Source organism: Oryx dammah, unplaced genomic scaffold, assembly GCF_014754425.2.
Source record: "Oryx dammah isolate SB20612 unplaced genomic scaffold, SCBI_Odam_1.1 HiC_scaffold_18, whole genome shotgun sequence".
In the NCBI taxonomy this organism is placed as follows: Eukaryota; Metazoa; Chordata; class Mammalia; order Artiodactyla; family Bovidae; genus Oryx; species Oryx dammah.
The window spans coordinates 103,814,652-103,828,654 of NW_024070202.1; the positions used below are offsets into that span (position 1 = coordinate 103,814,652).

Here is a 14,003-nt window from a genome sequence, read left to right on the forward strand (position 1 = left end):
CAAAACACCATCTGCAGCAGCAGTATTTGGCAGTGTTTTTTGTTGTTTGTTTCCTTGCTCTACCTGCCAACATTGGGTTTATCCTCCCTGAGAGGTTCCTGGGGATACGTGTGTGTTCACTCGATCAGTTGTGTCTGACTCTTTGTGACTCCATGGACCATAGCCTTCTAGGCTCCTCTGTCCATGGGATTATTTCAGGCAAGGACACTGGAGTGTGTTGCCATTTCCTCCTCCAGGGGATCTTCCCGATCCAGGGATCAAATCCGAGTCTGCTGTCTCCCCTGCATTGGCAGGCGGATTCTTTACCACTGTGCTACCTGGGAAGCCCTCCTGGGGATATAAGGATACATATAACTGATTCACGTTGTTGTTGTTCAGCAGAAACTAATACAACATTGTAAAGCAATTATACTCTAATCAAAAATTTTTGTTTAAATTTAAAAAAAGAGAGGTTCCTGCAAGTGATATGTAAATAGAATTTTGGATAAGATAAATCATCATTTACAGTTTCTCTAAAGAAATGTTGCTGTGTAATGAATAAACTGTCCTCTATTTCAGTGCCAGGCCTCTACACGCAGTAAGAAGTACATCTTACATCACCCCCAGCACACACCTCCCTGTTCACAACTGACACAAACAGTTCAGGAAAACAGGAATGCATTCTGAATTGTTTTCTTCATCTCTTCGGTAAAAATGCTGGTTACGACCCACTGAAATTGACTTCGTGACTCATAATGAGTCTCAGCCCACAGTTTGAAAACACTACGCCAGTTTCGTATTTTATCAATCCAGATGTTCTGTTTTGCATGTGGTGCTTGCGGCTTAACTGCCTACTCGGCACATTCTATGCAGTGGAGCTGAGCTAGTCCCCAGGCTGGGAGAAGCGGAGACTCTTCCAGACTCTGTTGGGGGAGAGTCAAAAAGGAAAATTCAACTCAGCTTGGTGCCTCCATGGCCACCATCAGGGACTGACGGATGCCAGGTCTTCCTAGAAATTAACCTTTGTTTTGGGGTAGATTTTGAGGGGGGAAGGAAACATTTTTTTCAGCTTTGAAAGAAAGAAAAGATAGCGCTAAGTTGTGTCCAACTCTTGCGACCTATGGACTGTAGCCTGCCTGGCTCCTCTGTCCATGGGATTTTCCAAGCCAGAATACTGAAGTGGGCTGCCATTTCCTTTTCCAGGGGATCTTCCCAATTTAGTTTTTCAATCTTCTCTTTGGATCACCTCCTTTCACTCAGTGACCCCTCAGCAAAGGTTATTCAAGCCCACAAAACAATTAAATGACTCAAAACCCAGGTCTGTAGTCCCCTTTAACTTGTTGTCCTTCAACTAGCCAGCCCCACCCCAGGCAAACAGGGGACACCAGGAAAAAATGGGGATTGGGGCCGCCCAAGAGAAGGCGAGCAGAAAAAAGGAACAGGGCGGCTCAGTAGGTGTTGGCTGATACAGCTGGCTAGTCCTTTTCGTTCGGGCTGTGATGGATGACATGGGATGCTCCACGCTCAGAGGAAAGTTGACTTAGCGTGGCGGGTGTGGCCAGGACCTCACCTCGCGCTTTGTACCCAGTGGCAGCTCCTCCGGGTGGCGGGGGAGGGGGAGACGGAGGGAAGGTTTACACTTTCCTTTCGGTTTCTCGAGCCACTAAACCTGACACCTGGGGACAGAACTACAGTTCCCACCACACCTCGAGGCAGGAGGAAGAAGGGGCACGGAGGGCCAAAAGGAAAACCAGGAGAAAGAGCAAGCACCTGCTGGCAGGCGTGAGCAACTGGTGAGCAACAGGTGGAGATTGCAGGATGGAGGGTTTTGCGGCGGGTGGACATGGCTCTTTTCTCCTTGCAGGGCGTGTGAAGGGGGCTTTTGCAGAAAGCCTGAGGACTTACTGGGGGAGGCGGCCGGGGTCGGGGGAGAAGTAAGATTTCAGCTCACATGGCAGTGATTAGACACCGGAAGTAGAATGGCTTTCTTTATTTGAAAAGCCAGAGGGGGGAAACGTGGTTTGGCTGTTTCTCTTTTTTGCTGGATCATGCGGCCACAGTAGCTTCAGGGAATCTCCTTCATTCATTTAAAGCTTAGAGTTTTTAAGTATAGATTTTAATTTGTGTGATGATACAGACTTGTCATGTTCTATGACTTTTGAGAAGACCAGAAAATAAAACTCGGAGAAATGAAGAAGGGTGTCATAGACAGGGACAATTTGCAGCACATCAAATTTAGTTATCAAACAGGATAAGTTTTCATGTATTTTTATGAGACATTTGATGAGGAGACGCAACACAACTGAAGAACAGTCAAAGGGTCTGGGATGTCTGCTTCAAGGGGACCTGCTCGCTGCTCCAAATGTCTGCTGGGCTGTCGTGTGGAGTAAGAATCCTGGCGTAGCATGAGGGTCCACGGTTAGAAACCTCAAGGACATAGATTTCAACCCTACGTAAGAGCTGTGCACACAAAATTGATTTTTGTCAGGAGGTAGTGAGCTCCTTGTGATCTGAGATGTTGAAGTATAGATGGATGTTTAAGCAGAGATGCTGAGGACAAGAATAAAGTTTCAGGTGGTTGACTGTGCTGGCTGATGCTTCCCAAACCTGGCTGCTTATCAAAATCACCTGGGAGTCTGTGTATGTTTTTACATCTATTTAGCAGATCTGAGATGGGCTCCGGAATATATATATATATATACTTTAATTATTTTACTATTTATTTTTGGCTGTGCTGGATCTTCGTTACTGCATGCAGGCCTTCTTTAGTTGCAGTAAGCAGGGGCTATTCTCTAGTTGCGGTGCTCAGGGTTTTCTCTGCGGTGGCTTCTCTTGTTGCAGAGCACAGGCTCCAGACATAGGGGCTTTAGTAGTCACGGCACATGAGCTTAGTTGCTCGAGGTATGTGGGATCCTCCAGGACCAGGGATCAAACCTGTGTCTCCTGCATTGGCAGGCAGATTCTTTACCATTGAGCCACAGGGAGGTCCCTGTATATTTAATTATTTGATTACCTTCCCAGGTAATTCTGATAGTCAGTTAGGGAGACACTGTCATAAGAAACTTTTTTTCCAGCCTGTGGCAGAATACAGCACAAACACTCGAACCATCGGGTTTTTCGTTTGTTTGTTCCTTTTGTTTTGTTTGGCTACACTGCACAGCTTGTGGGATTCTGGTTCCCAGCACAAGCATGGAACCCAAGGCCTGGGCAGTGAAAGTGCAAAGTCCTGACCACTGGACTGCCAGGGAATTCCCCACAGTTTTCATTTTGGGTATTCTCAAAATCATAATTTCCCAGACAAGAAAAGCCTTTCTGAAACTGACTTCTCTGTTAAGCGTCCTTGGTGTTTGTTCCTCCCGTGTGACATGGAGACAGGCTGAGCCCGCCTTCCACAACTGATGTTGTTCAGTTGCTCAGTCCTGCCCAACTCTTTGCGACCCTGTGGACTGCAGCATGGGTCTGCAGTGTCCTTCACTATCTCCCAGAGTTTGCTCAAACTCATGTCCATCGAGTCAATGATGCCATCCAGCCACCTCATCCTCTGTTGCCCCCTTCTCCTCCTGCCCTCAATCTTTCCCAGCATCAGAGTTTTTTCCAGTGAGTCGGCTCTTCACATCAGGTGGCCAAAGTATTGGAGCTTCAGCTTCAGCATCGGTCTTTCCAATGAATATTGAGTCGATTTCCTTTAGGAACCAGTCAATCCACCTGATAAGTGGCAAGTAAAACACACCTGCTGAGCCAGGCCACAGGGTGTGTGGGATCTTAGTTCCCAGACTAGGGGTCAAACCCTCGCCCCCTGCAGTGGAAGCACTGAAAGCGCGGAGTCTTAACCACTGAACCACCAGGGAAGACCCAGTCAATGCTACCATCTGAGAGAGGGCCCAGACCGTAGAACCCCTTCATTCCAAGGTCACTCCTAAAGTAGTACCAACTCACCTAGGACAGGTGGGGTTTGTGGGGGCAGCTCCCTCTTACCTGACCAGTAATTAATGTTCTTCTCCTCCCACAAGGATGTCCGTGCTAGGAAAGCAGTGACCTTCCTCTGTCTTGTGCTGTCCTGAATCCTGAGTGCCAAGAATAGTTCCTGGGCCACCAGTAGCTGTTCACTAAAGATAGGCTGAATTCTTTCTTTTCTTCTTTCATCCTAGGTGGCAAGAGCCATGCAATTCTCCAGCTCAGCCAGGGCAGCGGATGAGAACTTTGACTATTTGTTCAAGATTATCCTCATCGGGGATTCCAACGTGGGCAAGACGTGTGTTGTGCAGCATTTCAAGTCTGGGGTCTACACGGAGGCACAGCAGAACACGATTGGGGTGGACTTCACTGTGCGTGCCCTGGAGATTGACGGCAAGAAAGTGAAGGTCAGAGGGGCACAAGGGTGGGAGCGCCTGTTTCACCCACAGACCCTAACCCAGAAACACAGGCCTGAGGAATAAAAGATGTAAATATAAAATATGAAATCATAAAAATACCAGGAAAAGAAACACATGGGAGTATTTATTTTTCTCACTGAGGAAGGGGAAAATCAGGCTTAAAATTAAGACAAGAACCCACAAGCCATAAAGGAAAATATTGCTCCATCTAACTCTTATATCTAAAGGTCAAATTTATACTCTTCTGTATAATCATATAAAGGTCAAATTTCTACACACTCAAAAATACCATAAACAAAGTCAAAAGCTGAATGACAGACTGGAAAGAAACATTTGCAAATATGGAACTCACAGAAGGCTAATTTTTGACATGAAAAGAGCTCTGATAAGGGAATTCCCTGGCAGTCCAGTGGTTAGGACTCCATGCTTCCACTGTAGGGGCATGGGCTCAGCCCCTGGTCATGGAACTAGGATCCTGCATGCCACGCAGCAGAACTCTGATAAATATCAACGAAAAGACCAACAACCAAACACAATAAGTAGGCAATTCACAGATTTGACAAAACTACTACTTCATAATTTTTATGCAAACTGGCTCATACATTTATGCAAAGAAGTAAAGGTACCCACTGTCACTTATAATTAAAGCAATGAAATTAACAGTGAGATACGTTTTACCCATTTGATTAAAAAGGATCAAAAAGTGTTGGTGATGATGTAATAAATGGGTTTTGCTTGGGATCCTTATTAAACACAATAGTAGAAAGATATTTTGGAACCAGTTAGGAAAATTTAATATGGTCTGAATATTAGATCATACTAAGGAGTTATTGAAAAGTTTATTAGCAGTGATAATGGTTGTTATGGTTATGAAAGACAATGTCCATTTATTAAGGAAGTATGTAAGTAGGCGTGAAATGACACAAAGTCTGGGATTCTCTTCAAAATAATATTTCAAATAAATCAAGGGCTCCGTGAAGCAAGAGTGGCAAAATCTTGATAATTATATGGTTATGTGAGGGTTCAATGTTTTATTCTCTCTAGTTTTGTGTATCTTTGAAAACTTTCTTTAAAAAATAAACTTTATAAATAATGTGACAGTATGAAAAAAAAAACAGGTACCAAGGCTTCCCTGGTGGCGAAAAGAATCTGCCTGCCAATGCAGGAGACATGGGTTCGACGCCCGGTCCCGGAGGATCCCCCAGAGCGACAGAGCCTGTGTGCCATGACTACTGAGCCTGCGCTCTAGAGCCAGGGAGCTACAGCTACCGAAGCCCAAATGCCCCAGAGCCCGTGCTTCAGAACAAGAGAAGCCGCCTCAAGGAGAAACCCGCACACAGCAACGAGATAGCAGCCCCCACTCGTCACAGCTAGAGGAAACCCGTGCAGCAGTGAAGACCCAACACGGCCAAAGATAAATCAATAAATGACATTTAAAAAAATTTTTAAAGCTAAAAGAAAAAATAAGAACCCTCAAACACTGTTGGAGGGGATATAAATTGGTGCCACTGCCTGGGTTGTTAATTTGGAAGGTAGTATTATGAAGACAAGGGCTTCCTTTTTGGCTCAGTGGTAAAGAATCTGCCTGCCAGTGCAGGAGATGCAAGAAACGTGGGTTTGATCCTTGAGTCAGGAAGATTCTCTAGAGGAGGCAATGGCAACCCACTCCAGTATTCTTGCCTGGGAAATCCCATAGACAGAGGAGCTGTCGGGCTACAGTCCGTGGGGTCACAGAGTTGTACACAACTAAGCAATAATTATGGGCACACTTCTAAACATGGACGACTGAGTGGTCCTTCAAAATCAGAGCAGTTTAGCCAATGCCCTCACCTTTACCAGGGTCAAAAAATAAACCCCAAAATCTAGACAAGGAGATGAGTGTGCTGGAAAGGCAAAGAACACCACATCCTAGGACCCTGGATCCACCTCTCAGGGTGGAGGGTCCCTTAGGTGATGACTCCCAACCTGAAAGCACATCCAGATGACACTGGGGAGCCTCTGAAAAAAGCAGACTCTTGGGCCCCACCCCAGAGCTCGTGAGTCTGGATCTCTAGAAGTGAGACCCAGGAAACAGCTTAGGTGAGCATCAGACATGGGAATTCCTCATGCAGACCCCCTTGCCCGACCTTCTGCAGATGCAGGTGTGGGACACCGCCGGCCAGGAACGTTTCCGGACCATCACCCAGAGCTACTACCGCAGTGCCCACGCGGCCATCATTGCCTACGACCTCACCCGGCGGTCCACGTTCGAGTCTGTTCCTCACTGGATTCACGAGATAGAGAAATACGGAGCAGCGAACTTGGTCATCATGCTGATTGGTATGTGGATTTCAAGGCATTTCTCTTTCCTTTATGCCCCATGCTCAGCTTTTTCTGGGTTTACAATGACAGTGGAACAGGAAGTCATAAAAGCACACGTGGAGGCTAGGACCTCAAAAAACATCTGGGCCAGAAATTCCGATCAGGTTCGTTTGAGCATGATAGTGGGGGTGGTGTGAATTTGTTAAGAATACAGATTCCTTGGTGGTCCAGTGGTTGAGACATGGCACTCTCAATGCAGGGCGCACTCATTGAATCCCTGGGTGGGGAACGAACTAGATGCCACATGTTGCACTGCGAGGCCTAAAAAAAAAAAAAAAAAAAGAATACAGACTCCAAGACCCCACCCTAGAGTTTCTCATTGCAAAAACCCGAGACATATAGATGAAGGTGCACCCTGGCTGATTCAACACACATATTTGCAGACTACACAGCAAATACTCTGTAGTGTGAGTTTCACAGCTTCAGATGGCTCTTAATCCCCAAGGGAGCCACTCAGATGACTATGACTGACAACACTCTTGAATGACTTCTCACACCTGCAAAGATCCTAAACAAATCTTAATAACGAGTTAACATCAAAATTAACATCAACTTCAACTACACTAAGTGAACTCGCAGCTTGAAATAGGTGCGGTCCCATTGTATATTCACAAATGGGAAACTTCCCAGGTGGTGCAGTGGTGAAGAATCTGCCTACCAATGCAGGAGATGCAAGACATGTGAGTTCGATCCCTAAGTCAAGAAGATCCCCTGGTGTAGGAAATGGCAACCTACTCCAGTATTCTTGCCTGGGAAATCCCACGGACAGGGGAGCCTGGTGGGCTACAGTCCATGGGGTTGCAACAAGTCAGACATGACTGAGCACAACAAACTGTCAGTTCCCTACAGTATTAGCTTTGCAATCAGCGCATCACCCCTCCTGAGGACACTACTGTCTGCCAGGTGGCTGGTTCATTTTGGCAACCTGGTTTAGTTTTCGCTACTCAAAGTGTGGCCTGCAGACCAGCAACATCATCATCACCGGGTTTTCGTTTGTTGTATTAAGACTTTTTTTTTTTTTTCAGAACAGTTTAAAGTTCTTAGCAAAACTGAGAGGAAGATACAGAGATTTCCCATATATCCCCTGTACCCACACATGCACGTGCTAGTCACTCAGTCGTGTCCGACGCTTGACTCTTTGTGACCCCACAGACTGTAGTCCACCAGGCTCCTCTGTCCATGGGGATTCTCCAGGTAAGAATACTGGATTCTCCAGGTAAGAATAAGATTCCCATGCTCTCCTCCAGGGGATCTTCCCAACCGAGGGATCGAACCCAGGTCTCCTGCAGTGCAGGCAGATTCTTTACCTTCAGAGCCATCAGGGAAGCCCCATGAATGGGTAGCCTATCCCTTCTCCAGGCGATCTTCTCGATCCAGGAATTGAACAGGGGTCTCCTGCATTGCAGGAGGATTCTTTACCAGCTGAGCTACCGGGGAAGTCCCCACACATGCACAGCCCCTCCCGTATCAACGTCCCCTAACAATGTGGTACATTCGTTACAAAGAATGACTCTACATGGACACATCACAATCATCTAAAGTCCATAGTTTAAGTTATGAATCCTTCTTGGCGTTGTGCTTTCTATGGATTTGGACAAGTGTATGATGACAAGTATTCATCATGAAGATATCACAGAGTGTATTTCCACTTCCCTAAAAATCCACAGCATCCGCATCACTCTGGAGTTTGTTAGAAATGCCCCATCTCAGGCCTCACCCCAGATCTACTGGATGAATCGATCCTAGAGAGATTCTTGTGCAAATTAAAGTCTGCAGAGCACAGGTCTAGACAGCTGCTGTGGGACTAAGAAAGAGCTACCCATTGATAAGCATATCCTAGCTCTGTGCTTGGAGAAGGAAATGGCAATCCACTGCAGTGTTCTTGCCTGGAGAATCCCAGGGACAGCAGAGCCTGGTGGGCTGCCGTCTATGGGGTCTCACAGAGTCGGACACGACTGAAGTGACTTAGCAGCAGCAGCAGCTCTATGCTAAGTTACCCTCTGAACCTTAGTTTCCTCATCTATAACATTTGATCAATATTCACTGGGGTTTTAAAGATTTACTGAGGAAAAGTGTGGCATTGCTTGATGGTGCCTGGCACATAGTAAATGTGTCATAAAGAGTGGGATTTGCTTCTAGAAGTATGTTTGAGGGAACAAGCTCATCAATGTTCCTTAAATAATTGAGGAGGGGCTTATGGTGAGGGTACAAGTCCCTGGGACCTAGGAAAAGTCAGTAACCAAACTCACCGAGAGGAGGAGCCACAGTGGAGCCAGGCCACCCTCCACAAGCAGGAAGCTGGGGACCCTCCTCTCAGGCTGGGATCAATGAACCAGGTTCCTCCACTCTCTGTGCTCAGTTGCATCCGACTTTTTGCAACCCCATGGACTGCAGGCCATCAGGCTCCTCTGTCCATGGAATTCTTCAGGCAAGAATACTGGAGCGGGTTGCCATTTCCTACTCCAAGGGATCTTCCCGACCCAGGGATCAAACCCATGTCTTGGCAGGGGGATTCTTTACCACTGAGCCACCTGGGAAGCCTGCTCCACTATTGTGCATCTATCTCCTCTCTCAGAGCTGCTTCTTACATGTGGGGTGGTGGGGGCTGGCCACTCTCTCTCACCCTGAGCCCTCCCTCTTGGATTCCTCCAGGCATCATCCCCAGCCTGCTCCTGCCACAAAATCCCTCATTTTTTCATACCCTCTAGCTCACATTCCTCAGAAAGGAAACCCCATTGTCCCATTCCTTCTTTTCACATCAAAGCCAGGCCCAGGTTGCTGGCCAGCCTCTGGGCAGGGGGACCCGGGGTAAGGTGCTCACCCTGGACCTCTGCTGATGGGACACATTATTGGCACACTCAGTCCATTTATTATTATCATCCAGACTCCAGAAAGGACTTGTTATTCTAGAACCACTCTTCCCCTGTCTTTGCTGCTTTAAGTCATAGTCTAGCTTTGGCCACCTGATGTGAAGAGCTGACTCATTTGAAAAGACCCTGATGCTGGGAAAGATTGAGGGCAGGAGGAGAAGGGGATGACAGAGGATGAGATGGTTGGATGGCATCATCGACTCAACGGATGTGAGTTTGAGTAAACTCTGGGAGATAGTGAAGGACAGGGGAGCCTGGCGTGCTGTGGTCCACGGGGTCACAGAGAGTCTGACACCACTGACTGACAGAACAACAACAACTAGCCCCTGTTGTATGCACAGCCTTGAGGAGAATGCTGCTTTGTAACTCATTCTGCTTCTTGTAACTTAATCGAAGTCACTCCAAGAGCCTCAACAGGGCTCATCCCTTCCTGCTGCGTCAGATCAAAAGCCCCTAATCTACAGCCAGCCAAAGAAAACATGCCTCAAATTTAGTCCCCTCCTTTTTTCAGATAGATGGTGTCTTTCCCCACATGCCTGAAACCAGGAAAGAGAGATTAGTGAGGCCAGGTGGCCTCCACACAGAGGACCACTTGTCTCTTTGGGGAAGAGTGTCTCTTCTTTTTACCTCTCAGCCAAAGGTCCCCTTTGGGACCAGAAACCTTTTTGATTTGACTTCTGATCTACTGGACACTTCTAAAGGCACTTCTTCTGTGTTTACACAAATTAACACTGATCCTTTCCCCCCCATCCAAAAGGCCTAGATTTCTTCCTCAATAACCACTTCTTCAAAGCACTAGGGAGGACACTGGGCAAGGTTTCTGACACCTTTCATGATAGTTGCTCCTGAGGTGTGAGAACCAGTAGGGTTGATAGGAAGAGGTAATGACAGGTGACATTTACTAAACTCCACTCTGAATCCGCTAAGTCCCTTCATTTAACCCTCAGAACCATCCGAAGAAGCAGAGACCACCATCCTCAGGAACTCGAGGCTCTGGAGATTGAATATGGTGCTAAGTAACTGGGTCAAGGTACTTACTGACAGGTGAGGCAGGGTTTGAAACAGAGCCTCCATGGGGTCAGTTCCTTTCCAAACACTTTCCAGCAGTTGGTCAGGCTAACAGTCACCCAGGGTCCCCTGAAGCTCTGGTTGAAGCAGTGTCTCATCCACTCTAGTGCCTGAACTTTGCAGTCAAACAGATTTGGGTTCAAATCTCCCTCTCTGTCCTGCCTGTCTGAACTTGGGTTCATCCCTTTCTCTGAATTTTGACTTCCTCATCTATAAAGCTAGCACCTGCCTCAAAGGTATGGTTGAATTGAAAGGATTAAACAAAGGAACACACAAAGCACTTGGCACAGTGCTGAGACCTCAACCCAGGGAAACTGTCCTGCCCTGCTGAATGAGAGGCTCCGAGGCGCTCCCCCCACCCCGGCCCCGCCCAGTGACAGAGCTGAGCAGGCAGGGAAGGAAACCCCACCTCCCAGGGAAGGAAGCTTAGGTGCGAATCCCATGCATCTCACCGAGGGGAACAAAGCAGTTCTATCTCACTGGAGGTTTCCCCAAGAAGGTGGGCTGGATCCTTTAAATTCGCAGGCTTCCCGGGATATCTTGGAGCAGAAGAACCTCAGAATCTGCCCTGCAAAGCCACTCTGCCTGGGCCAGTCCCCTTCTGCACCTCCCTCGGCTCCCTAGCTACCCCGCCCCCATTAGGCCCCACCTCCTGCCCCGCCCCCTATGGCCCCGCCCTTCACCCCTCCTCCCTCCTCTGCAGAAACAGGTGGGGCAGAGGAGGGGAACAGATGCCAAGATGTGGGGGGAATTTCCGGGAATCTCACAACTGTTTCTTGGTCATTTACTCCCTCGTGTGTCTGTTGTAACAACCGTCTCTGCCCTCACTTCTTAACTGGTGCCAGAAACGCCCCCAGAGATCATCTGAAAGTGTCCCCGGTGTTCCGGTTTGTGACGCATCCAACCCCGAGGGCTGACACGAGGGGTCTTGCTGCTGTTTTCTGTCAGTGGCCTCCTCGCCTTAATCTGGGATAGTCAGAGGTGTCATTCCCTCACAGAGTTGTCCCTGCCCTTCCACCACAGTTTCCATTCCATCTCCACGGTTCTTCACACAAAGGAGTCTTTCTCTCCCCAAAAGTTTACCCCAGCCCCTTGAGGCCACGTCACCACTGTACAAAAGTCAAAGAGACGGTTGTGCGTTAGCTGTCGGGCTCCTTCAGCTCCAGCCGTTCACAGGGAGGCCAGCTCCTCAGTCTCCGTTTAAAACCCTCGGCGTACTACCTCATCGCGAATTCCTGAACACCGTTCAGAAGACGCCCTGCTCTCCCCCTGAAGACCGCCGCTGCTCATCTTTTTCTCCTTCGCATCTGCTCTGTTTCTCTAACTTCTTAACTCTTCTTACTCCCTCAGTGTAAGGGTTTAGGAGCCCTGGTGGGTCAGAGGGTAAAGCGCCTGCCTGAAACGCAGGAGATCGGGTTTTGATTCCTGGGTCAGGAAGATCCTGGAGAAGGAAATGGCAACCCCTTTCAGTACTCTTGCCTGGAAAATCCCATGGACAGAGGAACCTGGTAGGCTGCAGTCCATGGGGTCACAAAGAGTGGGACCCGACTGAGCGACTTCACTTTCACTTTCTTCCTTTCCTAGGTTAGGTGGATGTTCTGTCTCCTATCTTTCTTTGGCATCTGCTAAACTAAAATGTTCTTTTTAAATTCCACCTTTTAAAAAACCAGAGTAAGTTACTCCCTGGAATATCTGCTTCTCTCTCACTCCCAGGGAACAAGTGTGACCTGTGGGAAAAACGCCACGTTCTCTTTGAGGATGCCTGCATCCTGGCTGAGAAATACGGTCTCCTAGCTGTTCTAGAGACATCTGCCAAGGAGTCCAAGAATATCGACGAGGTCTTCGTGCTGATGGCCAGGGAGCTGATGGCCCGCCACAGCCTGCCCTTATATGGGGGCGGCGCCCCGGGCAGCCTCCCGCTGGAGTCCACTCCAGTCCTTATGGCCCCAGCTCCGAGAGAGAAGAATCAGTGCACCTGCTGAGTAGGTTCCCCAGGAGGGTCGCACCCAGCAGAGGCCACCTCTGAAACCAAGGGCAGCTGCTGGCCTCGAGTCTGCTGAGTAAACGGACTTGCCCCTGGTTCTACTCCTTCCTGCCTGGGGTGGGGGTCAGGGGGGCGCCCTTTGCCTCAGTTCACACCAAAGGAGGGAACACTGATTCTGACAACAGAGGACACCCCTGTTTCTCTTGACTTTTTCCTAGGACTCAAGGCCCAGGGGTGGCAGGACAAGATTTGCTCTTTTTTTCCCTTTTTGTGCATCTTTCCCTTTTCTGTCTCCCCAACCCTCCAGCTATTTTCTACTGAACTTTGCCTCTCGTTTGGAGAGGTGAGCAGTGAAGGAAAGAAAAAGAGAGGACTATCGAGAGGATGTTTGGAACATTCTAGAGTGGTTTAAAACAGTGTGGGCACAGGAGGATGGAGAAAAAGCCTGCCGTGATGACCAGATGTTGTTAACTTTTGCTTCCTGACATTCACACTTCGAGTCTTAGTTTAGGAAGCAAAGCTTTTGAGCTGAAGACCATAAATACTGTCTTGCCAAATGGTCAGGAGCCATGTGATGGAGAGAGAATTGGATTTCACTTTATCCTAGTTGGGCTGATTAGACCAGACTCCTAGGATGTGGGAGATGCATATGATTTCTTTCTAAAACACCCAGTTATCTGCGGGATCAAAAATTAGTTCTGAAGTGAAATTAAATTGTCTCAAAGACATGTGTCAAACCAATACGAACCTCCCTCTGTGGCTGGGGCAAGGCACGTACCCTGTGGAACCTGTAAGTCATAAACCTCGTTTTTTCAAAGCTCCCCAAGGGTTGTTGCTGAGGGTGTCTTGCAATCCTAATAAGAACTACAAGGGCTGGTCCAGCCACAAAACTAGCTCTAAAAGAGGAAATGTCTATGAGGGCTCACCCAGCATGCAGGTGAGGGTTCCCAGGCATTTCAAGCCTTAGCATCATCACTATCCATAGGCTTAGACTAGCTCTAAACAAACAGCTACTAGCCACATATGACGACTAAACACTTAAAATGTGGTGAATTTGAATTTGAGATGAGCTGAATGTAAAATATATACCAGATTTTTCTAAATTTCTAGTTAATTTATTTTTAATTGGAGGATAATTGCTTTACAATATTGTGTTGGTTTCTGCCATACATCATCATAAATCGGCCATAGGTATATGTCCCCTCCCTCTTGAACCTCTCTCCTACTTCTGACCCCATATACCAGATTTTGAAGACAGTACAAAAAAAAAAAAATGTAAACCATCGTCCTAATAAATTTTATATTAATTATATGTTAAAATGATAGTTTAGATTTTCTAGGTTAAATAAAATATATATTAACATTTCA

General features: G+C 47.5%; 1 protein-coding gene across 1 annotated transcript; it reads left to right on the forward strand.

Annotated features, from left to right (window-relative positions):
• Positions 1–1,594: 1,594 nt before the first annotated feature.
• RAB19 (RAB19, member RAS oncogene family) lies at positions 1,595–14,003 on the forward strand. The gene is made up of 4 exons (XM_040259997.1): positions 1,595–1,772; positions 4,128–4,340; positions 6,488–6,671; positions 12,365–14,003. Exons 2-4 carry the CDS (start codon positions 4,140–4,142, stop codon positions 12,631–12,633), a joined length of 654 nt encoding a protein of 217 aa, XP_040115931.1. The 5' UTR covers positions 1,595–1,772; positions 4,128–4,139; the 3' UTR covers positions 12,634–14,003.

Excerpts from the sequence above, each read along its gene's own strand:
- RAB19 (XM_040259997.1), top strand. The coding sequence starts at position 4,140 with ATGCAATTCTCCAGCTCAGCCAGGGCAGCGGATGAGAACTTTGACTAT. Across the intron at positions 4,341-6,487 it reads TTGACGGCAAGAAAGTGAAG|ATGCAGGTGTGGGACACCGC; the intron begins GTCAGAGGGGCA and ends GACCTTCTGCAG. Across the intron at positions 6,672-12,364 it reads CTTGGTCATCATGCTGATTG|GGAACAAGTGTGACCTGTGG; the intron begins GTATGTGGATTT and ends TCTCACTCCCAG.